Here is a 16,806-nt window from a genome sequence, read left to right on the forward strand (position 1 = left end):
TTCTTACATAAACAGTTCAGTGGACAAAAATCCATGTACTTTAGAAGAAGCTTCCAAGTATGGAGGGGAAAAAATATTTCAGTTTTCAAGGAAGTTGTGGAAATTCAACAGTCTGAACCAATCAAGTCTAAGTATGGCTTGATTGGCTGTATTTCAATTTTAGAAAACATCACTTCCAATTTGTTAGCACTTCCTATGATCTTAACATACTGTGTGTTTACATTTTCTGGTCTCTAGCCGAATAACATTGTCATATTTCATGCTTTTATTTTCATTTGTACTGTGGAATAATATTGGTTAAATCTTTACCCCAGCTACAATAAACTGATAAATCTTGTACCTCATCCACAAGATATGTTTTATCAATTATGAATTGGTTGAGATATCAATACAGTATACTGTCAAAAGTTTTGACAGCTGAATAGCTGAGACGTCCTTGCATAAACAGAAACTACACATATATTGTTGGACTATCTCAAGGCAAAATGTCTTCTATTTATTGCAAAACACAGTGGGATTTTGTTGGAAAGAGCAAAGTTACAAGTATTCTTAGTCACAGCAACAAGCATGTTAAGGAAAACAATTGCCCAAATTCATGCATATGATGAAGATAAAATTTTCAGTAAGCTATCACTGGAAAAAGACAAATATAATGTATCTGGCTTTTAGGATTCTTCTTCTTCTTCATCATCATCATCATCATCATCATTAGCTTTGGGTCGGAAATGTTTCCTACTCCTTTTCTGGCTACCATGAAATCCTATGGTTGTTGTCACCTTCTCTTCAGGCACCTCTGAAGAACCTGTGTTGGCTCTTTGAGCACCTCGTTCTTCCAATTTCAGCGGCTCCCAATCTTCCTTTTTTTTCTCTTTGCTTTCTGAGGGATCTAGTACAACTACATCACTTTTATTCTGGGCATCCAAGTTACCGAGAGGCCTTCCACTGGCCCCTTGGTTTGCATTAATAATGTTGGCCTCCAACTTTTCCTCTGCTGAAGCTCCTCTTTTTCTTCCTGATCTGTCTAAGCCTGCCTTTACTGGTTTGCTAAAGACAATTCTTCCTGCACCAGAGCTAGAAGCATCCTGGTTGAAAGATGGTATATAATTTTCAGGACTTGTTGAGCTTTGTTCCTTTCTACCCTTCTTCAAGCCACTCAAGAACTCCATAGCAATTGATCTGTTGGTATCATCACTATATTCTGCAACATCCTCCAAACTGTACTTGGTCCAGCGTTCTGGATGGGCCACATAATCAGGTACTGGTGGGGAACTTTTATAAGACTGATTTGGCTGACGTTGTTTTCCAAAGCTTTCCGCAGGCGTCTTGTTCGAAATGCTGAGTGGTGGCAGAGGGCGTTTAAATCTTTTATCAATGACGCTGTCTTCACCCGTCAAGGGCACTGCCTGCTTGGCTGCTCCTTCCAGACAATCAAAAATGTTCTGGCTGCGTTGTGAAAAGCTTGAACTCATGCCTTTCAAATGAAAGGGCTGAACAACTGATTTTGGGCTGTTGTGCAAAGAGTCCCCACTCTTATTTGATTCAGAATCCACGTCATCTGAATGAAGCGGCTCCTCAGGGGACACAGCATCAACTTCAGCACTGCCTGCAAACTCAAAATCTTCTGAATCTGAATCACTCAGGGAAATTGTATCTGAGGGAAGGATGCCTTCGTAATCTGCGGCCGCATCAGTCATAATACCCACAAAGGGTTCACCTGCACCTTCTTCTCCCATTCTTGATGATCACTTGTTTATACTACTTTGATTTGGGTCTTTCTACAGACAAATACGTTCTTCAGCTGTTTCTCAGAGGATGTTTAACACCTCCTAGAACAAAAAGGAAGAGTTATATGCAAATATGTAAGGACATACAGTATTATTGATATCTGCTTCTTCATTTACATAAGGAGATTGCAAAAAAAAAGTACCAAAACTTTAAAACAAGAAGAGAGAGAAAAAATAAGCGAGAAACTTTAATCTAATCTATTATCTCAGATGGAATTAGTTTTGTTTTTATAAACAATATTGACATGGTATAAATAGATTCCAAGTAGATTCTACTACAAGATTTCTTGTGATATGCGATTTTTTTTCCTATTTATTTTTAAATACATCTATAATCCTATAACCTGCCACACACATATGATTTTACAAGAGTATACAGTCTAACCTATTTCTGCTGTGCTTTCCAGATTTAATGCCGTTGGTGCATCTTCTTTTACAAGTGCAAACATCTAATAATCATATTTGTAGAGAAACTCTCAACTGGTCAAATTTTAGTGCTTTAGATTTTAGCCCAGGGAATAGTACTTCATTTTAATTAATATTTCATTAAGAATAGTGGGTAATCTATCAATACTAACCTACCAAGAACTTATATTAAAGAACAGTCACCTTAAATGAAAGCAAAGTTCTTGCTTATAAGTAATGAAATGCAAAATACAAGTTGAGGAAATCTATGATTTACTACAGAGTATTACGCAAAATTGTGAGAATTAAAAACTTGGTAGCATTAAATAATCTATAACCATCACATTTTGCTTTTTATTTAAGGATGGAAATAATATTTAGCATAAATTAGTGGCTTCTTTGATAAATTGTGTTCCCTTTTGTGTATTTCTAATGCAATAGTAATATCTTTGCGCTGATGTGCAAATATTACCACTTAGGATTGTGTACAAATCTGGAACATAAAACAACTTGGTTTTGTTTTGACAATTCTCTACAATGGCATCCAGATATTTAGTGCTCTAAATTAATTACAATTCTGTAATACATTTATGTAGACAAACATGAGGTTTGTTGGCACAACTTCACACTATTTCTGAAGTCGGAAGGCCTTTTTAGGTATTTAAGCATGTTTAGTAGCCCAACAGTATTAGTGTTCTTATTCTTTGGTGACAGATTGCCTATCACAGGAGAACTGTATTTGACAAGAGTTGTCCAACAAAGTACTTTATGGCGATGGTAAACAGGCATGGAACAACCTCTAGCCACTCACCATCTGGAGTATGAACCAGTATTCCATCCTCTGGGTCAGTAAAAGCCACCAAGGTTCTGAGATCCTGTACCCTGGCAGTAAGAGGTTGGACATATCATCAGCGCAATCAAAAAATGTGGACTTGCAATTTTCTAGTATATCAATAGTACTTGTCACTTTGATAAGTGAACCCTCTAGGTTTGCAATGTTATCATCTACAAATTATTATTTTAAAATTGGAAAGCAAAGATATTTGTTTTATTTAGTAATCTAAATTATGTCTAGTAGAATTTTGGGGCAACATATTATTGCACACTAGGCAGAGACAGCAAGTACTGTACTTCAGTGTTGGGACTTACACACCAGTGGATCTGTAGGACTGTTTAAACCATCGCTAACAACCAAATGTTAATACAATACAGTTAAATCACCAAGCATAAAAATATAATTGGATGAGATCAGAAAAAGAATCAAACTCAAGTTTTTCAAGGACTAAGAAATGTAGATTAAAGAAATGCACGTTACAGATTTTTAAATGCATGTTATAGATTTTTTTTTTGTTTCTGTCTCTGATCTATTCACCTCCTTCCCCCCCCCCCCCTGGTTGGGCAGTAAACAATAAAATTGTTCCAGAGAGAAAAGACTCACAGGATGTTTGCAGCAATCTGATTGCAACATAATTCAGACATAATGGCTTTTCTGTGACTGAAGTCCCCATCAAAATCTTCCATAGTAGTCTTGATCCTTGCTATCTCAACTGTGGGAAAGCCAAAGAGCACATTATCTTCTCCTTCCCCATCAAGCTTATGCTATTGAAATAAGTTAATTTTACTTTTTTATTTTACTTGTATCCTGCTTGTATTATTTTTACAAATAACTTAAGGCAGTAAACATGTCCAACACCCTTTCCTCCTTCTATTTTCCCAACAACTCTTAGATTGGACTGAGAGAAAGTGACTGGCCCAAAGTTACCCGGCTAACTTTCATAGCTAAGGCAGGACCCAACAATTTCCCACTTTCTAGCCTGATACCTTAAACCATTAGACCAAACTGGCTGTTGCTTTTTTTAAATCCTTGTTTTAAGACACATCTAACAGATATATTTATCTGATGGGCCTGAATCTATGATTGCAACATATCCACAGCTTTCTTGTTATTTTGGAAAAGGAAGAGGAAGTGAAAAAATCTTAATTGGGGGAAAGCTTTTCTTTCGTATCAAGGAATGCTTAATTTGTTAATTTTTTTGGAGGCCAAGCAGTTTATAAATTAGTTTTACCCTCTACTATAGAGATATTAATATACATATCTAAAATACGAAAGCAGGCTAGCTTGCTAGATATATATGACTTTGCATTTGATAATCAATATATCAATCACACTAAGAATTATATTTAAAAAAGAAATTTATAATGGAAATGTCAGTTGGTCTTACCTGAACTGCAGGTCTCTAGGTTCCCGTGGGAGGAGTCATTGATGGGATATTCTCAGACCCCATTTGCCCTGAGACTGAGGCCACTCCCCCCTGCCTCACTTCCTGGCTCCCAGTTTAATCGAAGGTCAACGGTATAAGAAGAATCTGGTAGGAATGGTAAGGAACAGCAAACGGAACACAAGAACAACAACCAAACCAGACAAGAACCGAACCAACCTAATACAATAAGAACGCTTAGGCACTTCCCGCGTCAGCGCCCAATTGGGATGGGGAGTGACTCCTCCCATGGGAACCTAGAGACCTGCAGTTCAGGTAAGACCAACTGACAGTCTCTTAGGTGATCCCGTGGGAGGAGTCATTGATGGGACATACCAATGCTCGATGTCCCAGGGAGGGAATCGGAAGCCTGAGCCTCCCAAGGTTCTAACACTCTCTGCAGAACCCGCCTACTGAATGAAGCCTCCACCGAAGCGTAAGTGTCCACCCGGTAATGTCTGATGAAAGGCGTAGGGGAAGCCCAGGCTGCCGCCCTGCAAATATCCTCTATGGGTGCCTGAGTTGACCAGGCTGCCGACGTGGCCGCAATCCTGGTGGAGTGGGCCGTAATTCCAGCCGGCACCGTAAGGGTGCGAGCTCGTAGGCTCTAGTAATAGCCGACCTGATCCATCTACCAATGATAGCTGAGGATACCCTAGCCCCAAGGGTGGAAGGAGACGAACAACGCCTCCAACCTCCGGAGGGGAGAGGTACATTTAAGGTAGATGCGCAATGCCCTCCTCACATCTAGTCGATGCCAGGAGCGTTCTCTCTCCCTGGATGGTGCTGGACAGAAATCCGGCAGGACTGTGCCCTGTGGAATGGGGAACTGACCTTGGGTAAGAATGAAGGGTCCAGTCTGAGGACCACCCTGTTCTCATGGAATGTGCACAGATCCTCTCTGGAGGACAGGGCATTGATCTCAGAAATGCGCCTGGCGCATATGATGGCCACCAAGAACACTACCTTCAGGGTGAGGAACTGCAGGCTCACCGTCCTTAATGGCTCAAAGGGAGCCCTCATCAGCGCCTGCAGGACCATTGGAAGATCCCAAGTGGGGAAACAATGGATCACAGTGAGCCTAAGGTTGCCCCCCCCCCCCCCCGGAGAAACCTTTTAATGATCGGATCCTGTGCTAGGGAACGGGAACCCAACCCAAGAACCGTTGCCAATGCCACAACCTGCCTCTTGAGGGTGTTATGGAAAAGCCCCTTGTCCAGCCCGTTCTGCAGGAACTCCAGCACCTGAGGTATTGAGGCTTGCGCTGGATCTACCTGCGCGGAATGGTACCAGGACACAAAAGCAGTCCAAGTGGCGTCGTAGATGCTGGTAATAGATTTTCTTCTGGAGGTCTCGATGGTCATAATGACTCTAGCTGAAAACTGGGCCTCCCTCAACTGTTCCCTCTCAAGTGCCAAACGGTCAACTGGAGCCACTGAGGCTCCAGATGATGCAGGATCCCCTGGCATAGAGCCACCTCCCCTCGGGGAATCCTCCAGTGGGGGGACTCGAACAGATCTATCAGGTCCGTGACGAGGCCAATAAGGGGCCACTAGAATGACCTCCGCCCCCTCTGCTACCAACTTCCTGAGGACCCCGGGAATGAAGGGAAGAGGGGGAAAGGCATACAAGAGGCTCTCCGGTCAACGACACCGCAGGGCGTCCACGTCCTCCGCACCCCGAGCTGGGTACCGGAAGATAAACCTCTGGACCTGCGCATTGGCTCCATAACTGATCCATAACTGGCCTGCCGAACCTCTGGCAAATCCTGACGAAGACCTCAGGAAGCAGTTGCCATTCTCCGTGATCCACTGTTGCTCAGCTGAGCCAGTCAGCTTGCAGGTTGTCCACCTCCGAGATGTGCTCCGCCCTCAGCGACAGATTACGTTCCGCCCAATTCCCAACTTCGCAGCCTCGTTCCAAAGGGCCGAGTGGGTGCCCCCCTGCTTGTTGACGTGCGCTTTCGCAGCAATGTTGTCTGTCAGCACCAGCAGGCACTTCCCCTCGACCTTCTTGAAATGACGTAGGGCTAGGTGGATCACCCTGAGCTCCAGCCAGTTTTTGACGCAAGTCGGAGGCAGACCAACATCCCTGGGCCAGCTGGGAGTCGAGATGCACCCCTCCAACCAAAGAGACTCACGTCGGTTGTCAACACCAACCTGTCTGGCTCTCTTAATAGAGCCCCCTTGTCCATGGCTGGAGACGTCCACCAGCACAGAGACAGCCGGACTTGAGGTGGAACGGGAATCTGAAACATCGCGTCATTGGCACTGTCCCTCTGGTACAGAAGCAGCAGCATTGCAGCTCTCTGGAGTGAAGTTGAGCCCACGGGACAATTGCTATGCAGGAGATGCACTTCCCAGCAGATGCGAGAGCAACACCACAGGGACAGAGTGTGCCTTACGGATCTGCTGGACCAGTTGGCAGATACTGTCCCTACGATCTTGTGAGAGGTACACCCTACTCTCCACCGTGTCAATGACTGCCCCCAGGTGTTGCAAACATGTGGAGGGCTCTAAATGGGTCTTCTCAAAATTTACAGTGAAGCCCAAGGACTGCAAGGTCCTAATGGTGAACTGAAGGTCCTTCTTCGCAGTCCCAGGACTGCGCCCCTGAACAAGGACATCATCTAAATAAATTTGAATTCGAATCGGGACAGACCTGAGGTAACCCGCGACCACCGCCAACACCTTAGTGAAGGTCCTGAGGGCCGAAGGCAAACCAAAGGGAAGGGCCCTGTACTGATAATGGACACCCCACCCTCCCCGTAAGAAAAGCTAAGGAACCTCCTATGGTCCGGTGCAATCAGGATATGGAGATAGGCCTCTGTAAGATCAATGGAGGCCAGGAAATCCCCAACCTTGATCCCTTCGAGGATAGACTTCAAGGAAGCCATTTTAAACTTCCGGAAAACCAGCCTGGAGTTAAGCAACTTTAGATCTAGGATGGCTGTCCAGCCCCCTGAACTCTTTGGAACTACAAAAAGGTTGGAATAGAAACCAGACTCTCTCTGGTCCTCCGGAACCAGTTCCACTGCCTGAATGTCTAGCAGGTGCTGGATGGCCTTGCGCATAAGCTCTTACTTCACTGGGTTCCAAGAGGAGGAGACCAGGAAACGAGAAGGGGGGTGAGAACGAAACTCTAAATGCAACCCACAACAAACAGTGTGGAGGACCCATTCATCAGAGGTGATGAGGTCCCAGCGGTCCTCAAAGTGAGCGAGGCGACCGCCAGTAGGAAGATCCGAGCCCGGATCATTTATTCCTGTGGTAGGAACGGCCAACCCCCCGCTTTTGAAAGGACTGCTTGTTGGGCTGTTGGTATCGATTCCTCTCTCTATAATATTGCCTATCCCCTTGGCGAGGGTACCTCTGTTGCTGCTGGTAGTCCTCCTCTGGAGGCCGATATGCAGGCCTCCTCTGGTAGGGCGTCGACCTTTGCTCTGCCCGCTTTAAAGAAAAAGGAAGGATCTTACGTTTGTTCTTGTCCTCCACCAGCAGCGGGTCCAGGGATGCTCCAAATAGCTTGTTGCCAGAATACTCTGCTGCTGCTAAGGTCCACTTGGACCGGGCCGCCCCCTGCCAACTATGGAGCCAAAGCAGTCTCCTGGATGCCACCGACGTGGCGAGCGCTTTGGACGCGTACTTGACTGAATCAAGTGTGGCATCCTCTGAGAACTGGGCAGCTGCAGTGAGCTTTGCGATGTCCTGCAAGAGACGTACCTCCGTAGCCGGAACCCTCTCCTGCATCTGGGTCAGCCAGAGAAGGGTAGACCTATTGAAGAAGGCGGCCGCAGCCGCTTCCTTGATTGCCCACATGGCCGCCTGGACATTCTTGCGCAGTCAGTTCTGCTCTCCTACCTTCCGCCTTAAGATTGTTGGCAATGTCGCCAGCCACCAGAGAGGACGATGCCCAAAGCCGCCCAGTTGGTCCACTGTCGGAATCTGTAAAGCCTGAGAGAAACTAGGATCAAAGTTATAAAACCGGGGATCGTTGCCGCCTGGGGTAGGAAAGGCTGTGGGCTTTGCCCACTGTGACTTGAGAACCTCCTTGAACATAGGGGGAGTAGGGATCTCCTCCTTTTCTACTGGGGGCTCGTGGAACGGCCCCTTTTTTGTGCCTGGAGCTGGGGTAGCCGGAGTGCCCCCAGCAGCAGGAGCCACCTCCAAATCCGCAATGGCTTTAGCCTTGCGTAGAAGGGAACCAAATTGGGAGGGGGGAAATAAACCAGTGAACATGGAAGCCTCTGGAACAGGTTCTTCATCATCAGAGAAACCAACCTCCTTCTGACCCCCTTCGTCTAACACAGAATCCTCACTAGCTGTAGAGGGGGAGCTCTGCCTATGCTCGCGAGCAAAAGAGGTTGCGGGTTGGTTTGGATGACCTCCCGGTGTCCCACAAGAACTCCTCCTAGAGGATCTAGATTTTTTTCTGCATGCCTGTGGCAATACCTTCAGATATTGCCTGGGCAATAATCTGCTGAAACCTCTCTGGAAGCTCAGGAAATGCTGGGGAAACAGTGGGAGGCCCCAAAACCGGCTCTGCCTCAGCAGATTAAGGGAGCTAGCCTAGGTCTGCCCAGCCCAGCAACAGACCTGCTGAAAGGATCCCCTCTCTGGGCCCCAGGGTGCTCAAGGGTGATAGGGGGGAACCTGGAAACACCGTCTCCCCCATGGAAGATCCCCAGGATCTAGGGGGTGATTCAGTCACAGGCGTGAGCTAAGGGGAGAACAGGACCTGGAGGGGGAAGGGCTAATGCAGTCCCTGGCTCTTCGAGAGGAAGCCCTGGTGGCAACTCCCTCATGTCCCCTGTGAAAGCCCCCTGCTGTGGCAGACTTAGATGTGGGTCTCTTGCCCGAGAACCTCTCTCTGGATGTGGAGGGGCCTCTGGAAGTCCCCTCGCCAGGCTCAGGATCCACAGGGGAATCCGGTGCTGCCTGCCCTGGTTGCCTCGTGGCACCCGCCATTAAGAACAGCTTCCCCAAAAGCCTCAGGTACTCACAGCTCCACAGATGGCTCACCAGGCTCTCTGCAGCCTCCTCCGCTCCTCACAGAAGAAAAAGAATGCTGCCAGTGATCCTGAAGGGCCCCATGCTCCATGCACGTAGCCCCAATGACACCGATCCGTGGCTCAATTGTGGAACCCTGGAAGGAGCAGCTAGAGACGATTCCAGGATTCATATGGTGAATGCCTTTGCACGTGGCCTCTGCAGAGCTCTAATGGCTGCCCTGGCCACGTGCGTCTTCCAGAAGCCGGCAGGGATCCAAGATGACGACCGCCAACCATGAGGCCTGATTCCTCCAGGAGCTCTGCCTCAACAGCACCACCCAGAGGCCTGGAGGAGCTCCAGCAGCCCCCCATGGGGTGGAAATGCAGTTCCTCTTCTGATCACCGGGGGGCTGGCTTCGGAGGCTCTCCAGAGACTGCAAGCAGTCTTGGAACCTGAGGTGCTCTGGCAAAGCCCAGCTATTGCCCAATTCAGCCACAATCACTCAGGGAAGACAAGGGAGGAGGTGGGGAAGGCAAGGATGGAAAATTCTCACACCAAATTGAACAAAGTCAGGAACCAGGAAAAAAGTCTCCTATTAGGCTGAAAGACTGAGATTAACTGGGAGCCAGAAAGTGAGGCCGAGGGGAGTGGCCTCAATTTAACCTCAGTCTCAAGGCAAATGGGATCTGAGAATATCCCATCAATGACTCCTCCCACGGGATCACCTAGGAGACAATAACATTTTCCCTATTTAAAAAGGGGAAAAACAAAGGGAAAAATATAAAATAAATAAAAGCAAACTACGCAACTATTGCTGTTATGCAATAGTTATTATTTATGTGAGCGCTGCCACATAATTGTTACCATACCTCTGTTACACAATTCAACGTGCAAAGCACGGTTATAATGATTTCCTTAGAGAGAAGGGATGTTTCTTCTCCTATAAATTATTGCTTCTCACCCTTATGAACCTAACGATATACTCCCAAGCAGGTAACCTGCAAGAACTTTCACTCTCGAGTCTTTAAAAAAAAAGAATAAAATAATCTGAATCCACCTGCTTCGAAAAATTCACTGTCCCAAGAGCAATTTCATGTAGTAAAATGAAGGGTCAGCCAGGGACATTAAATATATATATTAGATCTACGACGTAAGAGGGCGGGGCTATTAAAAACCAGGAGATGTCGCAGGCGGCTGCTTCTCAGCCTGATCCAGCCCCCCAGATCTTCTTCTCGCATACCCTTCTCCCCACACACGCCCCGCTTATCTCCCAGACCTCCGGGACCAACGGCCGCTTATAGCACCTGCCTTTTCAAGACACTGCGTGGAACTCCTCACCTGCAAGGGCCCGTTGCTCCTATCTGCGCACGCAGCCCCCGTCGCTCGATTCCCGATTCGGTGCGCTGTTCCCGGCGTCGCTTTCCCGTTGCTTGATGGGATGAGTAGTTTTCTCGCTCCGAAAAGGTCTGTTGGAACTTACGCCGCCCTCGAACCGTTTGAACAACGTGTCCCAGAAGTCATTTCGCAACTAAACCAAAACATGACAAAAACTCTTCCTTCGGGTTTCCCCCCTCCCAATGTCTTCTGGGAGTTGTAGTATTATTATTATTTTTGCTATCGCCCGAGCCAGCGTATCCGACTTCTGTTAACGGTGCAGAGAAAAAACTGTTACAGCTTTTGGGCGCTTTGTACAGCCTCGCTATCGACATAAGGGTACAACAAATGCAGTTTGCTAAAGTTTATTTTCTTTCCTTTTATGCTAGAGTTCGGAGAGTTAATTTAGATTTAGAGTTGCAAAAATGTTTTTTGATGACTGTTTCCATTTGTCCAGAAATTTAGCAATCCATTTCATCAACCGAGGACTCAGGTCTGAAAAATAGAGAGCCACTGTGGTATCGGGATCAAAACTAGCACTGGGAGACCCAAATTTAAGTCCATCTGTGGATACTCAAGGATAGCTTTGTACAAGTCACTCTTGATTTGGAAGAGTCAAGTCAAAATGGACCTCCTCAATAATTGGATCAAGAGATTCAGTTGCAGACTAGACTTTGAAAATGAAAAACCATCAAGAAGATTTTTTTTTTAAAAAAATTGTTTGGCAACTATATAGTGAAAAGTTCTTAAGATTGAAAATCTTAATGGTTCCGTGGTCTTCAGATTGTCCTGGTAAAGACACTAATACAAACTAGAAGTGAAAAAAGAAAACAAAAAACTGCAAAGAAAAAATATATAGAAACAACCCCCCTCAAAAAAGCAACCCTCATCATGGCAAGTGTAAACAAGTCTTATGTTCTCTTCACTGCCTCTTTACCAATAAATACTTCATCTCCTAACCCGCAAATCAAGTAAGTCACATCTTAATGCTGTATCAGCAAAAGATTCAAACAGAATACTAGATTTGTAATATTAATTACAAATACCATTTCTCCTTAACAAAAGATGAGTTCCAATATACATTTTCCCCATTTCAAATATCAACAGTTCCCCAAAAAGTTCCCACTCCAACTTATCCAATTCAAATATACATTGCATATCTCTGTTCTGAACTATAAACATCCACATTTCACTAATATCAAAATCCTAATACAGTAGAACCTCTGGCCCCGAACACTTCTGACCATGACCAAATCAAGTTCTGATCAAAAAATTCACAATTATTTTTTTTGCAGTCGATTTTCCCTTCTGCGCCATTATGGAATGAATTATGGTCCTGAGCAGAGGTTGTACTGCAGTGATGGCTAACCTTTTTGTTGTCGTGTGCTGAAACACCATAATGCAATGCGACCTGTGCTCCCTGCCCCCCTGCGTGCGCCCCCCTCCCCTGCGGCCTGTTTTGGCCCTGGAAGGCCTCCTGCACCAACCTGGAAGCCAAAATGGGGCATGGGGGCACTGTGTGAGCCCAAATACAATGCGAGCACTCCCCTGCGCATGTGCCTCCCCCCCGTCAATGTGCAGCAGAGACCTGAGGACCAGCTGGCCAGCAGGAATCACATGCGCAGTAGAGCTAGGCTGGGGCAATGAATGATGTGCCCGTCGAGAGAGCTCTGCGTGCCACCTAGGGCACGCATGCCATAGGTTTGCCATCATGGTTCTACTGTATAAACAAACTATTACAATTTAAATTAAAGAATAATTTATCCTTTAAAATGTTTTCTAAAATTCCTTACTTTTAATAAAAGTAAGGAATTTTTTCTTCCATACAGAAAAGTAAGAAAATATTTTTTCTTCCATACAGAACTGTCTTCTGTAATTCATTCTGGTTTTATTGATCATTGTTACAGATTTTTTAGCACTTTTTAAGCAGCCTCTTGTAAATCCAATAAAAGAAAGTTGTTGAAAGTGTTCTCTGCCATTATAATTTTAAATTCCTTCTTAATTTTTAAAACCTCAGTCAGCTTTCTCTTTATTTCTGATGATGAATTCTTATTCAGAGGCTTGTTCATATTTTTCTTGGGTAAATTTTGCTGCATATATTGTTCTGTAACATCTTCATCAGGGAATATATTGTTCTCAAGAAGACACAATATCTGACATAATCGAATTAAATTCATGAGGCAGGTCCCTGTGCAGTTTCTCAAAGATGTCTCAAAATGCCATTATGTGTCTTATTACATCTCCAATCGCAAAAACAATTTTTCTTTCTCGCAACAAGCATAGATTTATCTTTTAAAAATAGTTTCAAAGTTTTAATTTTCAAAGTCCAAAACTCAATGTTTTCTGACCCTACAAAGCTTTGAGGCCAATACCTTGTCTTGCTTTCTGCTGTTCATTTTGAGTTTTAAAATATTATAAAAATAAATTTTCAAATAATTTTTACTGAGGATTGAAGGCATCATCTGTAATTTCCAACCTTGTCACTTTGCGAGTGTCTAACTTCATTGAAGCCATTAATAGGCAATTTCTGAAAATAGTTAGCAAGAGAAGTGCACAAGCTTAGTGCCCTTGAAAAAGCTCTGTTTGCAGCTGAAAATGGCGAATCTACTCCCTTCTGTGTCACAATTACCCTCCACACACCAGGAATCACTGTCTTATGGTCCATTTATGAGGAAGAGGAACAATTGTAAGAAATAGTTTGGATGATTTCACATCTCTGATCCAGATAGGATTGTTAATACTGCTAGTGTCAACTGCTTTTCTCCAGAGCTGTCTTCCAGTCTGCCATTTTCCCCTTGAAGTCCTTCCTCAGACTATATGTCTTGAAGATTAAGTTGCACAATTGAGATTGCAAGCAATTGATTGGTTTTGCTTACAAATTGGATTTTTGTTCTTAATCGGCTATCTCTTATATCAATAACTTTTTAAAAAACTTGCATCTCTATTTCAATCTGTGTTGTTTGAAGGATTGTTGTTTGTAAGATGAGCTATTTTTCACATTCATTCAGTAGTAACAGTGAAAAGTAATTATCTGGTTTTCTTGAAAGAAAAATTTAAGTGGAAATCTTGAAAGTTTTTTTTTCCAGAGGATACAGTGCTCAGTACATTTGCCCATTCACAAAATAAATAAATAATCACATTTCACTGCCATTGAAATGGAGCTACATAGTAGAGCAGAAGTCAGTCAGTCAGTCACCTGGTATTTTCTAGGGTTTTTTTGCATTACACTTCTTGATATTCCTATTGATTATAGAAAAGAGAACAGCCTTCTCTGCCAAGGCTCTTATTTTTTGGAATATCTTAACCTGGTTCTGCCAAATGGCTTGGGGTACCAATGGGGGAATTTCACACTGGAGGTGCTTGACTTAATAAAAGCTAAACCTAACTCCTCCCCACCTCCCTTCTCCATCTTGTGTTAATGATTTTATCTGCTCTGTCATTTTATATCCAATGATTTGAATGTTTCTTTTAATGTTTATTTTACTGTAAGCCACCCAGTCATTTGAAACAAGATGGACTGCAAATAAATTTATTTCTATCACACAGTATATGCTATTAAAGATACAGTAAGGAGAGTTTGTAAGCAGCGTGTAAGAGGGGACAGAGACTTTAATATTCTTTAAAAGGTTTAGATTCAGAGGCTCCTGTATCTGGGCCGAACAAGTGTACATTTTTAATTGATCTGAATGTTTAGTTTAAAATGGAGGGGTGTCATTTCTTCCATTTTGAAATCAACTAAATGACGTGGACACTTCTCTGTGCCATTTTGATGTTGAAAACTCACTACCCGAAAAGACATTTGATCTTTTGAACTGCTTCCAGGGTAGTTAATCTCCCTGGATAACTTCATTAAGCAAAGACTTGTTTGGGTGTCATAACTGTTGAGACCAAGGTGTCCTTGGTCCGTTCTCTAATTTAGCAGTTCGGTAGTATGTGAGAATTAATCACACTACACTTTGTAATCTTCATTTTGTTACTTTTGCAATTCTCTTCCTTTTAGTGATCTGTATCAAGGAAGAGAAAATTAAGGGATCAAGAGTAATAAGGACATTTAACTTTGAACAGACACATTAATACACAACATTAGCTTTTAGTATTAATGGTAATATTCAGGGGTTTGTTTAATAACCATCCAAGGAATGTTCAGAAAGTAATGGGAAGCCATGTCCTCCAAATGGCATTTCAATAAGAAAAGAAAAGCAGAGTCCTAAATCCCTCCTGCCATAAATACCAGTTGTCCATGAAAATTCTCAGGTCGTGATTATCCCAAAAGTGCTTTTTCCCAAAGGGAACTGGACTTTCTTGTTTTTTTTTCCTCTGAAAATGTTTCACTTATTATCCAAGAAGCTTCTTTGGTTGATCCATGATCCAAATATTAAGCAAGAATCATCTTAAGTCAGTCAAGAGTTAAGCTGATAAATCTTGAGTGGAAAAAAACACCATATCTCTATTCTGCTGCTGTTATGTACATAAAGGGGTTACAACTGGAACAATTAGCTATAATTTTCCAAAACCATTCCCTTTTAATACACTGGTTCAGCAAACCTTTGATTCACTAGATACGTATTTGTTCAGACGTCACTCTCACAAAAGGCTTGTGTATTAAATCATAATTTGCACTAAAAAAAAAAAGGGCCCGTTTTTTGTCAAACAGAGGGCATGGCTAGCCTTTAGGAGGCTTATAGAGTGCTCCTGGGGGATGTGGAGCAAAATTGAGCAAGAAACGCCCCAGGGGCATTCTGAAAGCCTCTTAAAGGCTATGCACAGCCATTTTGGTGAAAGGGGTGGGGTTTCGGGAGGCAAAAAGTGCTGTATTCAGTGTATAAGACGCACCCAGATTTTCAGCCTCTTTTTAAAGGGAAGAGGGTGTGTCTTATACTCCGAAAAATACGGTACTTTGTTTTTGACATCCTTCTTGAGATATTTAACACAACTGGGCTTTCTGATACAGGACATACTGGAGTCATCTTACACAATACCAGCATGAAGCATTCTTGAGTTTCAATGTAATTTCAATTTTCACATTTATTTTGGGGAATAGGAAGCAGACTGTTTTTAAACAGGAAAAAAGTATTTAAAAAGCAAAGTGAAATTGGATTTCATCCAGAATGTGGGTTAGCACATCCATACTAGACCAAGAGTAAATTTGACAATATACCTTTCTGGCTGCTTAAATTATTTGCATGTATCGTTTAAAAAAAGTTATTTTGAGAGATACTTTTAACATTTAATAAACGAACAGGACAACAGCAAATAGATGTGATTTGAAGGCACAACACTAACGAAACAATGAGAAGATGGGAAGTTGCTTTTTTAGACAGAATTGGGAATAACTGTAGCTTTTGTGTCCCTCTAGCCTGTATTTTAAATTTTAAATGTTTAGGGATAGATTTTATAGGTTGTTTTAATTTTTAACTATACTGTACAGCCTATCATATAATTTGTTTTAATGGGTATTTATAATTATTTAAGTTTGTATATTGTTTTATTGTGGTCTGTACACCGCCCCGAGTCCCTTTGGGGAGAGGGGGCGGTCTATAAATTAAATAAAATTAAATTAATTAATAAGCGGCAAGATTTTTTGCAAGAGAAAAAACTCCATTTGCAAGATCACGACTCCATGTATTGCCCTTAGATTTGAAAGCAGGTTTGTTGTTACAATGTTTTTACCTAGCTATAACAAAATTCTTCAAATAGCTACAATTTGCCACACAAGGAAAAGATTGACCACTTTGGAAAAGTAGATGCTGCATTTACCCTCTAATTAAACATACCGAATTTGAGGGTAAATGGAGTTTTAGGCTTTTCTAAGAAAAAAGCAAGATTCAAATGGAAATGGCTAACAGCTGTGGTGCCCTTCCTGTGTGTTTTGGCCTGTCTCCCCTTGTTCTTTGTTCCAGGGCTGGCTCTGCTATTGCTGCAGAGATGTGATAGTTGAAGTACTCAGGTGTTAGGATTGACTGGTTGTAAAAAAGAGAGTTTCCTAGCACAACA

At 43.3% G+C, this 16,806-nt stretch overlaps 1 protein-coding gene across 13 annotated transcripts; it reads right to left on the minus strand.

Moving 5' to 3' along the window:
* Positions 1-462: 462 nt before the first annotated feature.
* TSSC4 (tumor suppressing subtransferable candidate 4) lies at positions 463-10,930 on the minus strand. Of its 13 annotated transcripts, none has more exons than XM_081950295.1 (4): positions 10,777-10,913; positions 3,628-3,736; positions 3,001-3,071; positions 463-1,826 (listed from the first exon to the last, which is right to left on the minus strand). In XM_081950295.1, the coding sequence occupies exon 4, from the start codon at positions 1,731-1,733 to the stop codon at positions 666-668; it is 1,068 nt and encodes a 355-aa protein (XP_081806421.1). In that variant the 5' UTR covers positions 1,734-1,826; positions 3,001-3,071; positions 3,628-3,736; positions 10,777-10,913; the 3' UTR covers positions 463-665. The 13 variants fall into 13 exon arrangements, with proteins under 13 accessions (XP_081806421.1, XP_081806416.1, XP_081806423.1 ...); XM_081950290.1 differs by lacking the exon at positions 10,777-10,913 and adding an exon at positions 10,679-10,746; XM_081950297.1 differs by lacking the exon at positions 10,777-10,913 and adding an exon at positions 10,715-10,736.
* Positions 10,931-16,806: the final 5,876 nt, after the last annotated feature.

Source organism: Natrix helvetica (genome assembly GCF_964273705.1).
Source record: "Natrix helvetica genome assembly, chromosome: 1".
Classification (NCBI taxonomy): domain Eukaryota; kingdom Metazoa; phylum Chordata; class Lepidosauria; order Squamata; family Natricidae; genus Natrix; species Natrix helvetica.